At 41.2% G+C, this 13,807-nt stretch overlaps 1 protein-coding gene across 2 annotated transcripts in view; it reads left to right on the top strand.

Moving 5' to 3' along the window:
- Positions 1 to 11,218, top strand: part of TMC7 (transmembrane channel like 7) — a 52,849-nt gene extending 41,631 nt beyond the window's left edge. For both annotated transcript variants that reach the window (XM_024571495.4, XM_053929594.2), the window contains 4 exons: positions 2,516 to 2,646; positions 4,830 to 4,985; positions 7,686 to 7,764; positions 9,164 to 11,218. In XM_024571495.4, coding sequence (XP_024427263.2) covers positions 2,516 to 2,646; positions 4,830 to 4,985; positions 7,686 to 7,764; positions 9,164 to 9,229 — 432 coding nt within the window. In that variant the 3' untranslated portion in view covers positions 9,230 to 11,218. The remainder of the gene's footprint in view (positions 1 to 2,515; positions 2,647 to 4,829; positions 4,986 to 7,685; positions 7,765 to 9,163) is intronic.
- Positions 11,219 to 13,807: the final 2,589 nt, after the last annotated feature.

Below are 13,807 nucleotides of genomic sequence, written 5' to 3'. Positions count from 1 at the left end.
CTGTCAGATGTATCAAAATTATACCCCTTACTTGGTATATATTTTTATTCATATATTTAGCTGCAATTGACAGATCGGTTGACAGTGGTACATTTTGGTAATGTTTAATATGTGTTTATTAATTTAAATTTTGTGATTTTTCTGTTTGGATTTTGGAGCCAGTGAATTCATTTTCAGGTTTCAATTATTTGTATAGGCCCTTGAACAGCTCACAGGCCCCAGGCATTGTGCCTGGACCAAGTGCTCAGGGGGTGAAGTGGCCCTACAGGTGACTAACATATCTGGGCTTTTTAAACAAACTTCTTTTCTTTATTACAGAGACAATATATGCTTAATATTAAACATTCAAACAATACAGATATGTATACAATAACTCTCATCCCTTCTTCCAGAGGTACCCTCTGCTAACAAGCCCAACATGTATTGATTACCTCTTCTGCCAAGGCCTGAGGATTCAGAAATGGACATGATAGTAGTAGTAATAATAATGATAATAATAATAATAGCAAGTGGTAATAATGCCATGTGCCCCCACTGTGCTGAATACCTAGGAAGCTGCTGAAGTTCAGAGAGGTTAAGTAACTGGTTCAAGGTCACAGAGCTTATAAGTGACTCCTGGGATCTGAATCCAGGTTTATCTTACTTAAGAGCCACTTAACCTAGTAAGCAGGGCCTAGCATTGGACCAAACTTTCTATCTGGGTGTTTTGGCCTTTGAAGAATGTTTTCATGCTTTTGTTTGGAAACTTCAACTGAAGTCACCGAAGGGGAAATGGAGAAGAAAAAGCCCATAGGACCTTTTTCCCTCTCCAGAAAATACTGGTTGGCCAGTGGCTTCCCAGGGTGCAGCATGGGAATAGTGGGCTGGGCCATGGGCACTGAGCTAAGTTCTGACTCTCACTCCAGGCCTCACTGACCAGCCGCCCTCAGACAGGACACCAGGTGTCCTTGGCCCTCAGTGCCCTCTGCTCACAAGATGTTCTGGCTACTGCTGAAGTCAGAAGAGCTTGATGACTTCATCAAGAGCTTGTTACTCCCAGTAACAGAGCATTTTAAAATGCTAAGGGAAAATATTATGCCTGTTACTATATCTCTCTCCCCCTCCCCACTTGATATTTTCTTAAAGTCTTCTTTCCCTCAATGGAAATATTTATTTTTAAATATAGGAAAAATAAATATGCTTATAAAACTTCAAATAAAATATCTCTTTTATATATTATTGTAGATCCATTTAGCATATACTTAAACCCCTATAATGAAAACTTTTTAAAAAATTATATTTTATTGCTTATGCTATTACAGTTGTCCCCACTTTCCACCCCCCTTCACCTACCTCTACCCAGCCCCCACCCCCAGGCAATGCCCACACTGTTGTCCGTGTCTATGAGTTGCGAGTATATGTTCTTTGGCTAATCCCTTCACCCCCTTTCATTCCTCACTCCTCCCCTCCGTCAGCTGTCAGTCTGTTCTATGTATCTATGCCTGTTTCTATTTTGTTCATTAGTTTATATTGTTCTTTAGATTCCACAGATAAGTGAGATCATATTGTATCTGTCTTTTTCTGACTGGCTTATTTCATTTAGCATAATAGTCTCCAGGTCCATCCGTGCTGTCCCAAAAGGTAAAATTTCTCTTTTTTACTGGGGCATAGTGTTCCATTGTGTAAATGTACCACAGTTTTTTAATCCACACATCTACCAACAGGCACTTAGGCTGTTTCCAGAACTCAGCTATTGTAAATAGCGCTTCTATGAACATAGGGGTGCATATATTCTTTTGAATTGGTGTTTTGGGATTCTTAGGATATATTTCCAGAAGTGGAATCACTGGGTCAAAAGGCAGTTTTATGTTTAATTTTTTGAGGTATCTCCATACTGTTTTCCACAGTGTTTGCACCAGCCTGCATTCCCACCTACAGTGCACGAGGGTTCCTTTTTCTCCACATCCTCACCAGCACTTGTTTATTGATTTATTGATGATGGCCATTCTGACAGGTGTGAGATGGTATCTCATTGTGGTTTTAATTTGCATTTCTCTGATCATTAGTGATGTTGAGCATTTTTTTCATATGTCTCTGGGCCACCTGTATGTCCTCTAAAAAGTACTTTTTAAAAAAACTTAAATGAGATCACACAGGACAGGGTGCTGAAATCTACCCTTTTCGTTCACAGCACCACATAGGATATAAAGCTTGCTTTCTCTTCTCTAGGGGCCACATGGTATTCTGCTGTGTGGGTGTGATTTAACCTTTAAGGACCACTCCCCCATAGCCATTTCTGTTGCTTCCAGTTCACTTATTCCCTGTTATCGACACCTGTTGCAGTAAACACCCACATACATGTATTTTGGCCCAGTGTTGGGGTCTGGATTATGTCTTTCATTTTTATGTATATTGCAACCGCCCTCTAGAAAGGTTAGACCAATTCACATTCCCACTATAATGCTTCAGTGTGCTGGGCCCATTTATCCTCACAGAAGCTGTACTCCTAACTTTTCCTTTCTTTCTCTCCCCTTAGATCAGTCTTCTTTATACCTGCAGACCCTCCCCAAGGCAGTTCAGAGCATCCAATTCTAATTTCTTCTTCCTGTTGGTGTTGTTAATTGGCCTGTGTTTGGCGATAATACCACTGACAATCAGCATGGCACAGTAAGTACCACTTTGTTTTCTAACACATTTCTCTGCTTCTTGACATGGTCTTCTTCTACGTTAAAGGGCCCGGGGCATTTTCTATGGGCTCTCCTCACAGTGCACCACCCGCAGTGGTCGGGTCAGTAAGTTGCTCCTGGCTTAGCCAGGCCCACCCTTGTTTTGGAAGCTCCCTCTGGTTGCTGGAAAGTCTTGGTCCACTTTCAGAACTTGGGCTCGCTGGGTAGCCATTATTTTTCAGAGTGCCAGTTGGGTCTGTCCTATCCAGTTCCCTTTTCCTGAGACTTCTCTTCTAGTTCCCTTATAGATTGTTTCTGATTGTGAAAATAATGCACAGTCATTGTAGAACACTTGGGAGTATAGGAAAAAACAGAAGCAGGAAGTCACCCATGTTCCTGACACTTAGGTTGGTGGTTTGCACTTAGTGAACATTTATTTAACGCCTTCTATGAGCCAAGCAGTGTGCTAGATGCTAGAGGTATAAAGACATTTAACATATGACATACAAATGTAGAGCCTGGTGTGGAATTTGGAAAAAGCAGAATGCTCAAGGCTCAGGGCTAAGGATCAGAAGTTGTAACCTTTTCTGTAAAGGGCAAAGGGAAACAATTTAGGCTTTGTGGGCCATCTGGTGTCTATAAACAGCCGTAGACAATACATAAACTAGTGAACATGACTGTGTTCCAATAAAACTTTATTTATAAAAAAACAGGTGATGGGCCAGATTTGGCCTGTGGACTGTAGTCTGATGACTTACATTGCTGTGGAATTTCTTTCCTTCATCTTTAAATTAAAATCCTTAAGTTTTGAATCTGTTTCTCACAGTTTATTTTTTAACTAACTTGAATATATATTTTTATAGTAATATATATCATACATAAAAATTCAAATAGTACAGAAGAGTGTGAATTAAAGAGAAAAAATTACTCTTTATCTTCACCTCTTAGTCCCACTCTGCAAAGGTAAGCACTTTTAACATTTTATGGATACTTCTAGAAATTCATTATGAACAATGTATTTACTTTAAAAAATACATGTGGAATAATGCTATAATCCTGTTCAGCAGCTTATTTTTCCCCTTTATTTTATATTTTGCCGTTATCCATGCCAAGGCATGTAGAACTCTCATTCTTTTAAAATATCTTTTAGCTTTGATTTTTTAAATATAATATATTCGCAGGGCACAAAATCCGTAAAGTATAAAAGGGTATATGGTGGAAGTTCATTTTCCAATCCTGTTTCCCAGCTACGTACGTAGTTTCTCTCTGGGAGACAGCCATTTCTGTCTGTGCCTCTGTCTCAGTGGCTCTTCAGTATTCCATTGTACGAATGGATCGTAAGTTGTTCATCCTTTTCCTCAAACAACACTTAGGTTGTTTTCAGGAATTTATTTTTATCTGTAAAAATAGGATTGCAATGGAAAACCTTCTACACAGAACTTTGTAATGTGGATGCAGGCAATTCTTTGCAGGGCTTAATTTAATTTTTTCCATCATAATTTCATTTTTTCTCTTTGTACTTTGAAAAATTTCAAATCCATAGAAGAGTTGAAGAAATAGCCACAATGAAAACTCATGCACCCTTCAACTGGATGTCCCATTTTGCTACATTTGATTGACCACTTGAAATTAAGTTGTAGGCATCCCGGTGCTCGTCCCTGCGCATTTGAGTGTGTGGCTCCTAAGGATAGGGACACAATAACATCGTCATACCTAAGAAAATACTAACATCGTATTCCTGTCATTTTCAAATTTCTCCAGTTTTCCCCAAATAGTCTTTCATAGCTTTATTTTAAAATGAGAATCTTTCAAGTTTTACCCATTGCTCTTGGTTGTGTGTTTTTAGTCTCTTTTAATCTTTGATTTTTTGAAGAGTCCAAGCCAGTTTCCTCACTTCTAACTAAGAGACTGGAGAATAGAATCCCCACATTCTGGATTTTTCTGATTATTTTTTCATGGTTTCATTTAACTTCGTTCAGTCTAAAATTCCTATAAATTGGAAGTCAGGTCTAGAGATTTGATGAAATTTCAGGGTAAGTATTTATGAGCAGAATATTCCAGAAGGCCATGAGGTCAGGCAGTTCCTCGTGGGTTACTGTTAACAAAGCCCATGGGCGTGAAAGGAAGAACTCTCAGCCTTGGAGCACATCTCACCTGAGCTCCTTGTTCTGTGTGTCCTGGCAGCATCCCTTCCTCGAAAGCTTGTGGGCCGTTCACCAACTTCAACACCAGCTGGGAGGTGGTTCCCAAAACGGTGAGCACCTTCCCTGGCTCACTGCAGTCCCTGGTCCACAGCATCACGTCAGAGGCCTTTGCAGTACCTTTCTTCATGATCATCTGGTGAGTGAGAACCGCCTTGACCCCTGTGAGGGTTTCCCACTGCAGCACATGGGCTTCCCTCCACTGGGAAACGGCAGCTCACCTGCTGCACTTGAGATGTTACTGAGCCTCTCTGAGCCTCACTTTCTCATCTCTAAAATGGGCATCATAATAGTAATTCTTTTAGAGGATCATTGAGCCAGTTCAGTACGATCCCACATATAAGGCACTTAGCCCTATGCTTGACTTATAAAAAACTAATAAATGTTGCCTATTATTATTACTAATTATCCACAAAATCACTTGCCTTTTGAAAATGAAACTGATTGCCCTGACCAGGGGCTCAATTGGTTGGAGTGTCATCCTGTCCACCAAAAGGTTGCGGGTTCAATTCCCACCCAGTCAGGGCACATACCTATGTTGTGGGTGCAATCCTTGGTCAGGGTGCATGTGGGAGGTAACCAATCAATGTTTTTCTCTCTCAAAAAAAAATTAATATATCCTCGGGTGCAGATTTAAAAAAAAGAAAGAAAGAAAAAGAAACTGATTTTTGAGCAGAGAAAAGAGCATCAACTTGAGCCTTGGCTTTACCACTTATAAGCTGTGTGGCCTTGGATTATCACATATATGGCCTTTTGGAGCCTCTGTTTCCTCACCTGGAAAATGGGGATAAGAATGGCATAAACCTGACAAGGTTGTGGGAAGCAGGATCTGTGGTAACACATGTAAAGTGCTTAGCAGAGGACCTGACCCTTAAAGGCTCAGTAAATGAGAGGAGTTACATGCACGGGTGATGAGGGTCTTTGCTGCACAGTGATTCATATTGAGCATTGAAGTAATTCTAATCAAAAATGTGTATTGAGGGCTGTGTATTAGGCATTGTTCTAATTACAGTGGATCCTCGTTATTCACAGATTCCTTTTTATTTCCTGTACTATCAACGTGCCCACTCACTGAAAGGTTTTTGAAATCTCAAAATCAGTACCCACAGCAGTTATCATGGTCATTTGTGGATCCGCACAGAGTAGGGGAAAATTTGAATCTCCTGACACGCACTGTCTTAGTCTGTTCAGGCTGCTATCACAAAATGCCATGGACTAGGTGGCTTATAGACAACAGAAATTTATTTCTCACAGTCCTGGAGCCTGGAAGTCCAAGATCAGGGTACCAGATGGTTGCATGACACTCTTCCAGCTTACAAACTTCTCACTGTGTCTTCACAGGACAGAAGGGACCAGGGAGCTCTCTAGAGTCCCTTTTATCAGGGCACTAATCCAAATATGAAGGTTCCACCCTCATGACATAATCACCTCCCAAAGACAACAACTTCCAACACTGTCACATGGGGCATTAGCATTCCAACATGTGAATTTAAGGGGGACACAAATATTCAGACCGTAGCATGCACCTTTCCAGCTGAGGTCAAACAAGGCCGTAGGTATACTGCTGTCTTGTTTCAGTTCTCATGCCCGTAAGCAAGAGTCCTTTTTTTTGCAATCTACTTAGTGCCATGTTTCTTGCATTGAATGCTTTTGGTTGGCAATTTCACTGTTTGAAATGGTCCCGAATGTAGTGCTGAAATGCTGTCTAGTGTTCCTAAGTTCAAGAAGGCTGTGATGTGCTTTACAGAAAAAATGTGCACATTAGATGAGCTTCATTCAATCATGAGTTACAGTGCTGTTGGCTGTTAAGTTCAATGTTAAGAAATATTAAATAAGGTGTCTTTAAACAGAAACAAGGTTATGTGTTGATAACCTTTCTCAGTAAACAAGAAACATAAGACAAGTTATGCACCAGTTGACAAACATGTGACCGCTCATTGGACCTAAGCCTGTATTTCCCCTAAGGACATTGGTTCAAAACCCACTAATTCAGTGTTCCCGGAGACTTTATAGACTATAATTGCGACAAATAACTGGAGTTGATTGTAGTTTACATGTATTAACTCATGAAATCATCATAATTATCCTGTGATGTAGACAATATTATAGTAAAACACCACCATAATGCAAGAAGTGGGCCAAAAAATTCATTTGTTAAGGCAGGATCCCTTTGATGAGATTAATAAAATGACCTGGGAGAGCTGCGCAGCCAACTAGCCTGGAATTCTGAGGACCCCGGAATTCAGCTACTCCATCCTCATTCATTCATCCCGGCTGTGGTTTGGCTGGTACCATCTGGTGCTGGTTACCTGATCTGGCTTCAGCATCCTTGGGGACCATTCTTGTCCTGGGCCATGGGGACTTCCAGAAGAGTACCATTGGTATCAGTGATTCCAGTGGCCCTCGTTTCCCCAGCCCTGTCTGGGGGTGCTGCACAGGAACCACCTCCCCTTCATGCAATGAGCTTGTGGGCTGTTTTCCTCCACTCCACTTGCCCCACTCTTCAAAGATAATATCTTCCATCACCCTCCATTTGAGATGTAGGGCTGTACAGAAAACAGGAGCCAATGGCTAGTTGCTTTTATTCAAAATTGTGTTATCATAGGCTTTATATCACTGGGTTTTACTGTATTATCCCCATTTTACAGATGAAAAAACTGAGGCCAGAGAGGTTCCATAATGATCATTCACCCCTTTATCTGTTTCTGATGCCCTCTGCTTGGGAGACGTGTGGGTTTTCTTTTCCTAATGAGTAAAACAGGCAAAACCTGTTGGGTTGTTATTCTAGTGGCCTTCAAATGTACAAACTCCCTAGTGACCACTCCACCTTGTGTTGCAGCCTCATCATGTTTTACTTCATCGCCCTGGCCGGAGCACACAAGCGAGTGGTCACCCAGCTCCGAGAGCAGCTATCCCTGGTAAGGAAGCATGCTGGTCCAGAGGGTCGTGCCTGGGGGCATTTCCCCAGGACACCTAATGGAAAAATGGCACTTTTCCCAGAATTCTGTGGCCCCCCCCACCACCGCTCCCCCAAAACTATGCCTTCAGGCCAGGCTTCCTCCAACTTCATTCATTCAATGACTCATTCATTCCTTCAATATATATTGGGTTGGCCAAAAAATCTGTTACTTTTTTTCCATAAAATAAAGACACATTTTTCATTTTCACCAATAATTTTATTGTTTTGGATGCTTTGAATATGTTGGATATCTTCTGCTATTGGCTTCTAGTGGGTAGAGGCCAGGGGTGCTGCTAAACATCTTCCAAGACATAAGACAGCCCCACAGCAAAGAAGTACTTGGACAAAATGTCAATAACCAAGAAACTTTGCAAACCACCTTTGACACATTCGATCAGTCACAGCACCTTCTCCATACACTGCACAAATCTTATTTTGCATTTCAGTTGCATTTTTACCTTTCTCGAAATAGTAAAGTGTAATACATCAAAAATGTTGCATATATTCTTCCATCTTCAATATTAAAATGGCTGCATAAAAATTCACCAATTTTGATAAGTTTTTTAATGCATGACATGATATGACAGCTGTTACAATACAATCTAACAAAATTATTTCGAATGAAGTTAAAGACACCTAAGTGGTATTAGAACCATCGTGTGGAAAAAACTAAATGAACTTTTTGTCCAACCCAGGATAAGCACTATCTGTGCCTCATACTGTGCAGGGATACAGTGGTGAAAAGGGAGAGAAGACTGATAAGTAGTCAAAGAAAAGAGATAAATTCTGATAGCAATAACCAATGTGAAGATAATACAAACAAGGTAGAGCTACAAGCGGACCATTTGCTGCTGTTAGATGGTGGCCACTGAAGGCCTCTTTGAGGAGGTGACTGATATTGTAGTTGAGACTTGAATGAAGAGAAGGAGCCAATTATGGGAGATTTGGGGATGAGAATAGCAGGCAGAGTACAGAGAGGGAATGAGCTGGGCATTCCTGGGGGCCAGTGGGGAGGACAGTGTGGCTGGAGAGGCAAGATGATGCTGGAATCGCAGCCAGGGTCCCAGCATAGCCTGACAGCTCTGCTCAGAAGTTTGGGTGTAATTCTGAGAGTGATGGGAAGCCACTGGAGAGTGTGAAGTAGAAGTCTGATGTACATGTTTAAAAGGTCATTGGCCACTCTGTGAAGAAGGGGCTGTGGAAGGGTCAAGACTGAGAGACAGACCAGTCTAGAAGCCATTACAATTGTCCAGTGTTTAATATCCTCAGCCTCGTGTCCGGTAAGTTATTTATTAGGTTGAAATGATACTTGTTTCCAGCTATATTGAATGTACTCTTGAACCTATTTCTTTTTTTAGGAAAGTCGTGACAAGCGTTATCTAATCCAGAAACTAACAGAAGCCCAGAGGGATGTGAGGAACTGACTAGAATTATGGTGAAGACATTGCTGCGTGTTGCTGATGAGCTGACTTAGCGACCTGCCGAGCCTACAAAGTCCACCTGGGTTTAAAGCAAAATATTTTTAAAATATTTTTTTTCTGGAGTTTGGGCCTTTCCTGCGGGTGGCTCCATATGTGCAGCTGCAGTGGCCATGTTCACGTGACCCAGCTCCTACTTAGGGCGTTAGGGATTTAGAAAAGCAGGTTCAAAACCAAGTCTTTGTCTGTTGACCAGCCACTCAGTGACTACTTCTAAAAAACTGACTTAGAAAGCCATTTAAGCGTTTATACCAAAAAATGGAGCAGAGAACTTATAAACTTTTAAGAGCTTATTTGTTTTGCCTTTTGAAGTTAACTGTAGAGGTCATCTGTTTGTGAAGCTGGGGTAGTTCTTTTAAACCAGGTCCTAGGGGTTTAGGCTGAGGAAGTGTCCCTAGAAGTGGTGGCCCTTTTTTATGGTTCTGTAGACTTAAAATGAACACAGGTATTTTCTTTTAATGAAGAGAAAACCTTGAATAATGGTTTTTGGGCCAGATGGTGGAAACATGGAGAGGATGGTGATGTCATTTCAGCGACACGGTAGTAATGTGAGAAAAGTCATTCCTGCTGCGTGAGCTGAGCCTCTGAATGCCCTAGATTACGCCTTCGGAGGAGTATTGCCGCAGGATGGCAGTGTTGACTTCTCAGCTGCTGCCTTTAGGGGGCTGGAGAGCCACAGGCTTCAGTACCCTTCCAGTGCTGGGTTTGCAGACTTGGCAGAGGGCCCATTGCCATGAAATCAAGAGGCAGACACAGTTTATCTTCCCAATACCATTTCCAAACTTCCTGCACTGAGGTCTCTATTTCTGAAGCACACTACACATTTCAGAGCCAGGCTGGAAAAAGGCAGTTGAGTATTTATTTATTTGAGTTGCGGGTTTATGTGCCTAAGTGTTTTGGGAATGTGCCTGTTAATCAGATCAGCCTGTGCAAGTGTACCAAATTAGACTGAGTATTGGTTTCTTAGATACACGTATCCAAATTATTAAGGGTTGAAATTTGAAACACAAGTGCCTTTATGTCACAAAACATGCAGAGTACCTCTTAAGATTTCCATTACAGTAAAAACTGTATGCAATAAATACCTCATCATAAGCTTTCTGAAATTGACAGGTCTGAACTTTTAAATATAAGCTTAAGTTATGTTTAATGTAATAAGGTTTAATTTTTATATCTTCATATCGTTTCTAAAGTACTTTAGTTATGTAACAGACCACTTGAGGCTGCCTTCCTTTCACTGACTCTGAACCGTTCCTGAGGGAAGCCTGGAATTTAACGTCTGGTGCAGATGTTGAAAGCTGCTGCTGTTAGGAATGTTCTCTACCCCCTCCACCCCTCATTAAGAAAAAAAATGACTCTGCTCTGAGAAGCAAACCATGCATACTATAGCTTATACATTGCTGTATACTTGTCCTTTGCCAGACCATTTACTTTCCTTTCACAAAAATTAGCATTAACATGGGGTATTTTTGTACCTGTGAGACCAATGAGCTTTTTGAGCTTTTTCTCTCTTAAGGTTTATGACTTCCTAAGTTTAAAGACTAGTCTCATGGAATTCTGAGTAAACAAAAGTTCATTCCACCCTCACTTTAAAAAAATTCCAATTTGGGGCATTTCTGCCTAGAGTGTTTGTATATATTATGTTCTTACCTTCATCATGCTTCTGAGGAGAGTCAAGTTTTCTGTGTGTGTGTGTGTGTGAGAGAGAGAGAGAGAGGGAGGGAGAGGGAAATGGAAGCTGTTTTCTTATAAAACTGATACTGAAATATGCTAATATGTTTTAGTTAAATGCTGCTAATTTGTATACTTCTTACTTGAACGTCTATATCTATTTTGGTAACTTTAATGACATTAAGTTGTCTGTGTAATTGCTCATTTGCAGCTCTTGATAACAAATGTGCATGAAAACTGATTAAAGTCTAAGTTTTTTCAGTGTGATTGCATATGTTTGAATTCATGGACCTTTCTTGTCCATAATCAAGGGATCATGTTACCAAACCACCCAGTGGGGGACCTACCACTTGCTGCCCAACAGTCAAAACTCAGGAGACAGAATTCAGCGGAAAGGAAAAGGAATCTTTTATTCAATGACCACAGAATTTGAAATGAAGGCAACTTTCTGCCGCAAAACCCATTCCTTCTAAAATAGCCAAAGAAAAATAACACTGCCACCCCCTGCCAGGCCAGGCCAGTCCTAGGCTGCACCTGGAATTCCTCTTTCCATTTAAAAGTACTGTCCTTGGGAAAATGCAGGTGGCTGCAGCATGCTTCTGGTCACCATCTGCTCTAGGCGTCCTTTAGAGTCTGTGCACACTGGCTGAAGTCCCCGTCATGGCGTTCTGCTCCTTCCTAGGCTTCTACCCGCCAGTCTAGCACTTGCTCTCTGTCTCTTCAGCACTGGCTTGCCAGTGTAGCTATGCTCATGGTCAGGCAGGCCCGCACAGCAATCACTCCAATCGCTAGCGCAGCTGTGACCTTCCTTGTGCGGAAGGGGCATCGGGTTGCCTCCCGGCCTCGCAGTCTCCAGGGTCCACCAGTCCAGGAACTCGAGCCCCTGGTGGTTGACTGGACCCAGCGAGGGGAGGGGAAAACGAAGAGTGCGGCATTTCCTGCTCTCCACTTTTTAAAGATGGCCCTCAGAATCCCCTGAGTAGCGGAAGTAGATAGGAGGGTATATCCTTCCATCCAATCACCTCCCTAACCCGACACAGGTGCCCTACACACTTCTTTCTGCTGAGTCATGCTACTGTTGCCCTGGTTGTCAGGGCAATGCACACTGGTTCCCACAGCCGCACGGAGACTGAGGCTGCAGCTCCTACGCACTCATCTGTGCTTCCCAACCCTTCCCCCAGAAATTTCTGCAGGGTTCCCCCCGTTACAACTGTGGAAAATTTTAAGTTTGAAAAGTTGTACTTTGCCTTTTTCTAGAATCAGGGAGAAGTGTATAATTATAGGAAATCACCAGATGAGTGTTTATAAGGCTCCTTGGCTCTGTTGAAGCCGAGGGGAGGGTGTGTGTGTTTTAAACTTAAAAGACGTAAAATTATTTCAAGCGCTCCTGCATCCCACACCCACAGAGGGAACCACTGCTAATCATGGTTTTGCTCCCCCAAAATTACAATACATGTTTAAACATATATTTATGTGAATGTATAAAATATATATTTCTGAGCTTCTCCCTTTTTTCTCACAACATCTTGAAAATCCATGTAAGTAGTCACCACATTCTTTTTAATAGCTACATAGCATTCCATTATATTAGTATGTTACAAAACTCAAGGGGTTCACTGCTTGGTGTTTCTATTCAAGAACAAGATGTGGCCCTGGATGGGTAGTTCAGTTGGTTTGAGTTATTATCCCAATACTCCAAGGTTGTGCGTTCGATCCTGAGTCAGGGTACATACAAGAAGCAACCAATAAATGTATAAATAAGTGGAATAACAAATCAGTATTTCTCTATCTACCTTCCTCTCTCTCTAAAATCAATAATTTTTTAAAAGAACAAGATGTGGTTGTCACAAGGTAGTTTTACTTGCCGCAAGTAAAGGAGACAGGAGGTTCACATTGGAAGCTCTGTCTTGCTGGAGGGAGCCTTAGCTATTTCTTATATATAAAGTGTTTGGTTACATGTTGATTTCTTTTTCTTTTAAAAAATATTCTCAACAGATTTTTTATAATGACCATGTCTCAGAGCAGTTTTAGATTTACAGAAAAGCTGAGAGGAAGGTACAAAGATTTCCCATATGCCCCTTTCCCCCCACATGCATCCCCTACTAACATCCCCTCCCCCATTTATCAACATCCTATACTAGAGTGGTGTATTTGTCACAGCTGATGGAATCTACGTTGACACATTGGATATGCACTTTTAAAAGTATGATATGTAACTAAATCGCCTCTTCCCATCCCAGCCGCCAAGAAACAAATGTGCACCGACATAAGTGCAACCAACAGTTCAGTGGAAACAAAAAATACGTGTTCTCTGTACAAAATCTAAAATTGAGAAAAGGACTAGGAAGAAACTTGAAGTAGTCTGTCAGTCCCAATACCTAGAGATAACACAATTGGCCATGTGATGAATTTAATTTCAGCATGTAATTTCTATTTTGAAGTGGACGTAGAATAAAAAGAGAAAAGTCTTTTTCCATGTTGGTAAAGCAGAAAGTACAATAGTTATACCAATAAATTAATTCATTCATGGTCCTCTTTCCCACAAATCTTTATGCTGTCCGTTATGGGAGAGGAGTTGGGGGGTAGTTACAGAATAGTCATGGGGAGTGTGAAGCACAGCATAAGAAATAAAGTCAATAGTATTGTAATAAGTACTTATGATGTCAGATGGGTAGTATATTTACCAGGGTGATCACTTCGTAAGTTACATAAATGTCTAATCACGGGGTTGTACACCTGTAACTAACATTGTATGTTGACTGCAATTTAAAATAAAAACTGCAATTTTTAAAAACTTTACACTCTCGGGATCTTTGTAAGAGCAATTAAGCATTCTCACCTCCATAGCAACCG

The sequence above is a fragment of the Desmodus rotundus genome, chromosome 1 (genome assembly GCF_022682495.2).
Source record: "Desmodus rotundus isolate HL8 chromosome 1, HLdesRot8A.1, whole genome shotgun sequence".
Lineage (NCBI taxonomy): Eukaryota > Metazoa > Chordata > Mammalia > Chiroptera > Phyllostomidae > Desmodus > Desmodus rotundus.
The sequence above is the reverse complement of the archived record's forward strand: the minus strand, read 5'-3'. Positions and strand labels throughout refer to the sequence as shown.